At 40.8% G+C, this 4,602-nt stretch overlaps 1 protein-coding gene across 1 annotated transcript in view; it reads right to left on the bottom strand.

Moving 5' to 3' along the window:
- The window catches only part of LOC105756545 (collagen alpha-5(VI) chain), a 111,931-nt gene that overhangs the window by 98,242 nt on the left and 9,087 nt on the right, over positions 1-4,602 (bottom strand). The window contains 2 exon segments of the mRNA XM_023736027.1: positions 2,952-3,468; positions 3,470-3,513. Coding sequence (XP_023591795.1) covers positions 2,952-3,468; positions 3,470-3,513 — 561 coding nt within the window.

Raw genomic sequence — 4,602 nt, 5'->3', positions numbered from 1 at the left:
ACATGACGTCAGCCTTCATGCCTTCACATCCTGCATGTTAGAAAAAAGACCAGAAATGAATGAGTTTGGTGTGGCTCTCAGAATACGTAGAAACAGTAAAGCAGAAATAAATGCTTGAATCAGAAAACATGAAAAATTCACTCAAGCCTTTGAACATTTTATTTGCTTCTTTAGTAGAAGTCTGCCCACCAGCACCCTGAATCGGAAGTCCACTGAAGATTATCCAAGGAGCTTTAAAGAGGAAATGCAACTTCCAAAGTGTGCATTCACTCATTCATTCATAATTCACTCATTCATAATTTCTGAGGGTGTATGAAATGCCAAGCATCAGTTCATGGGTTAAGGATGCAATAGTAATCAAAAAAGGAAGCAAAAGTAATCAATTCTCTGCACCCATAGGAAATACACGTAGCAAATACATTGTCTTTATCATGTATCTCTTTCATCATATCCCTTTTGTTGCTCTATTATCTCTGCCAACCCTGTTAGCAGTGCCTACCTCAATGTTCATGTAGTCTATCCTATACTATTTAAAAATAAACAAGTAGTATTGGCCATAAAAGTATAAAAAGACATTAATTATTTTTAATAACTTGTGTGTGTAAGGTCATACCTCTTATCTACCAGGAGGGACTAAAACCACCACTTTAAGACCCAAGCTACCCTGGAGCCATCTTGAAAATCATAGCTAGGGAGGTCACTGGGCATGTTTGTGGCCTTGGCAAAGCACCATTGCTATGAAGTGTGGAAGATTCTCTTTCATGTAACACATGTGAAAGGAATAGATTTTGACATGTGGGTTAGCAGTCACAGGGTCCACCTCCTTGTATCTATTTACACAGACTGCTTCTTGCCCCCTAATATCAGTCCCCTAATTCTTCTATGGTAATAAAATTTCAGCTAGGCAGATGATGGCCCAGTTAAAGACTACATTTCCCGTGTGACAAAGTTTTGGCCAATAGATATGAGCAGGAGTGATTTGGCTACTCTGGGTCTTACCATTAAAACAACTGAGTGTGATGGCTCTTTCCCCCTTTCCACTGGAGAAGGGGATGAGAACTGGAGCTTCGGCTTTGACGTAAAGATGGAAGCTACGTGTTGAGGATGAAACAGCCTTTCTACTAGACCTGGACTGCTCACCAGGCCTATCATGTAAGAGAGAAACAATATTCTGTATGGTGGAAACCACTGTAGTCTGGGTCTTTTTGTTACAGCAGCTTAACCTGTCCTCTAGCCAATCTGCTGTTCCTCACTCCATCTGCATCTGCTCTGAGACCAGTGGGGTTTTTTTTCCCTAGCCTCCCAAGCTTCAGCTCCTTAGTTTATCTGCCTTGCTGTTCACCATCTTTTGGCTCATTTCGTTGTCTACAATGTGTGACAGTTTTCAGACTGACAACTTGAACTGCAAGAGAGGTACTGCAACTCCTCAGATTGGTCCAGGACTTCCTCCCTGGAAAGGATCCGAGATACAAGCAATTTTATGCTTCTTGAGACTCTCACTTTTCTTGGTGCCAGCTCCAGGAAACATTGGGGATCTTTTAATCTCTCTTTCTTTCTAAGACATCCTGAAAACCAAATGCTATTACTCTCCTTAACAGGAAGGACAACTAACAAAATTGTGATTTAGGATTTTGTGGTTAATGCTAGTTATTTGTTTATTTATTTATTTTTCTATTTTTTAAGAGGCTCAGAGAAAATTTGAACACATATTCACTTTAGTAGGTTCAAATAAGTTTGAGCGTCTTCTTTTCCTTATCAGTGAACACATTAACCAACTTCTGGGTCAGGTACTCCTCGAAGGGCTCCACATGTGTTAGAACCTTTAACTTCACAATAATCCTACAAACAAGGGAACCAAGGCAGGTAGACAGGAAGTAATTCAGTCAGGGTCCACAGCTAATTAGTGGTAAAGCAGGTCTGAACCTTAACTCTTTGACTCCTGCATCCTTACTCTTAACAAGTAAGCTAACATATCCCTCAGAAGACAACATTTTCATGTGCTTATTTGGGCAGTCAACACATACTATCTTGAGTTCATAAGTGACTAGGAGTTCTTGGGTGGCATATGTGGTTAAGCTCTCAGCTAACCGAAAGGTTGGTGGTTTGCACCCATCCAGAGGCCTTGGAAATAGGCCTGGCATCTGCTTCCAAAAGGTCACAGCCTAGAAACCCCTATGGAGTGCAAATCTACTCTAAATGCATTGGGTCGCCATGAGTTGGAATCAACTTGACAGCAGCTGGTTTTTTTTTGTTTTTTTTTGTCATTATTACTAAGAGCAATAACAAACAATCCGAAATTTGCAGTTGTCTTCCTAATTTTTGACATTTAACCATTTGTCAGAGCAAAAATATGAATATGTGTTTCTGTTATAAGTCAAAATGAACAATCATTACATATGTACTAGATATACATTCATAATATAAAAATAATGACTAGTGTACGGTTTGTTATGCTTAGCTTCGAAGGATTCTCTGATGTAGGTATTATCCTCATTTTATAGATGAGCAAGTCTGAGGCTTAAGCAGAAAGGTGAATTAAACCCTTAAATATGTAAATCCAGAGCACATTTTCTTTCCAATATACTCGTCTGCCTTCAATGCATGCACGTGCGCATGCGCATGCGCTCAGGCACACACGCCCATGCGTATACAGATGCGCGCGCGCACGCACGCACGCACGCACGCACAGAATCTCTTATACTCCACGGTAATGGGCTTTGCTAAGATCCTATCATTCTTAACCATCTTACCACCCTTAGAGGGATTCTCCAATGTTGGCAGTTGGTCGTAAAGTGAGGGGCTCGATCCCTCCACGGTGATAAAGTAAGTTAGCTGCAAAAAAATGTTAGCCAGACCATTTGTTACACCATGCCTTACCAACCTGGCCATGAGTCTGCCTGAAGTCATTAATGTCGAAATGCGAAGAATAAAGCCCTTTTCGTTTGACTTACCTTTTTCAGTGCAGATGCTGCGAACAATTTCATTTTTTATGCTTTTTAAAGAATCAAAGTTCTGCCCATAGGTAACCCTTTCTTCTTTCCCAGCAATTTGTTGCAGTTCTGTTTTAATGGCCTCCCCAATGCCAACTGCATAGATGGTGACCCCTTCAGCCTTTAGTCTCTCCGCAGGTTCCAGGACTCCGTCATCAGAGCTCCCATCAGTCAGCACAATGAGGTAAGAGGGAACGTCAAATGGCCAAGGCTTCTTTCCCTCCTTTAGTAACGGCAGCATGAAATCCAGGGCTGCCCCCGTGTAAGTTCTACCTCCTTGCTGCTTGATGTTAAAAATAGCCTTCCTTAAGTCAACATCATTAGAATAGACACCAATATCAAATTCCACTGTATTCTTATATGAGTACTGCACAGCTCCAACCCGGACTTTGTCTGGGCCAATGCTAAACATCTCTGTCACCGCTGACATAAATTCTTTGATTAGTTCAAAATGTTCTGTCTTGATGCTGCCTGAGCCCATCAACAAGGAAATAGAGATCGGCCTCTTTTGTGTCCACACAGCCTGCAAACAAACAAACAAGAGAAGGGAAGTGGAAAGTGCATTCTCTATTACTAGAAAATCTGGAGAAAACTGAGCAAGAGTGTTTGTGGAAGAGCATGAAGAAGCTGTGGAGGTTGTAAAGAATGAGGACTCTTCACATTTGCATAGAGCCTGTACAGGTCATTGAAAACATTCATGCCCATTATTTACAAAAACCTTGTGAGGACATTGAAGCACAGCAAGGCATAGTGGTTTCTGTATAGTCACACAGCCAGTAAGTTAAAGAGCAAGGATCAGATTCCCAATTCTCCAGGCTCTAAGTTAAGTAGTTTTTCTTAAAACCTACCTTCTTGGACAGTTTATGCCTTATCATTTCCTAAGAAATGGAATGGGACAGATGACCTTCCCTTCTTATTTCCCCAACAACTTCTTCTTCTCAGACAAGCCAGAATGATATATTTAAAACCAAAATCAGATCATATTACTTTTCGACATAAATAATTTATCATTGCGTTTAGAATTTAAACATCAAAAATTGGCCTGTTCTTGTCCCCTGCTTTTCTCTCTGTCCCTATTTCCTGCAACTCTTCACATCACTCACCATGCTCCAAGTATACTGGGCTTCTCTCTGTTCTCAGAATGTGCCCTAGGGCCTTTGCACTTGCCTTCCTCTCTTCCTGGAATTTTCCCTCCTCCGTATCCAATTATTTGCATGGCTGGTTCCTTCTTATCATGAATGTGTCAACTCAAAAGTCAGTTCTTCAAGAAGACCTTTCCTCCCCCTCTAGTTGAAGCACCTCAGTCATTGTCTATCCTCTTGTCCTGTTCATTTTCTTTATGGCACCCATCACTTTCTGAAACTATCTTAGTCATTTCTTCATGAACACAGCCTGTCTCCTACTACAGGATGGCAGCTCTATGAGGCCACAGACTTTGTCTAAATCTCTGCTTCTGCCCAGTACCCAGTATAGACCTGGCACATTGTAAGATTTCAACAAATATATTTTTTTAAATAAGAACTTTTGATGTTCCTTTTTTTGTTAAGCAGAGTCTATAAAAAAGTACTCAAACTTCCTTAGAAGTCTGTTTATTATCGTATCTTATGCAAAT

Source organism: Trichechus manatus, unplaced genomic scaffold (genome assembly GCF_000243295.1).
Source record: "Trichechus manatus latirostris isolate Lorelei unplaced genomic scaffold, TriManLat1.0 scaffold00084, whole genome shotgun sequence".
Classification (NCBI taxonomy): Eukaryota; Metazoa; Chordata; class Mammalia; order Sirenia; family Trichechidae; genus Trichechus; species Trichechus manatus.
This window is presented reverse-complemented; position numbering and strand designations above follow the sequence as displayed.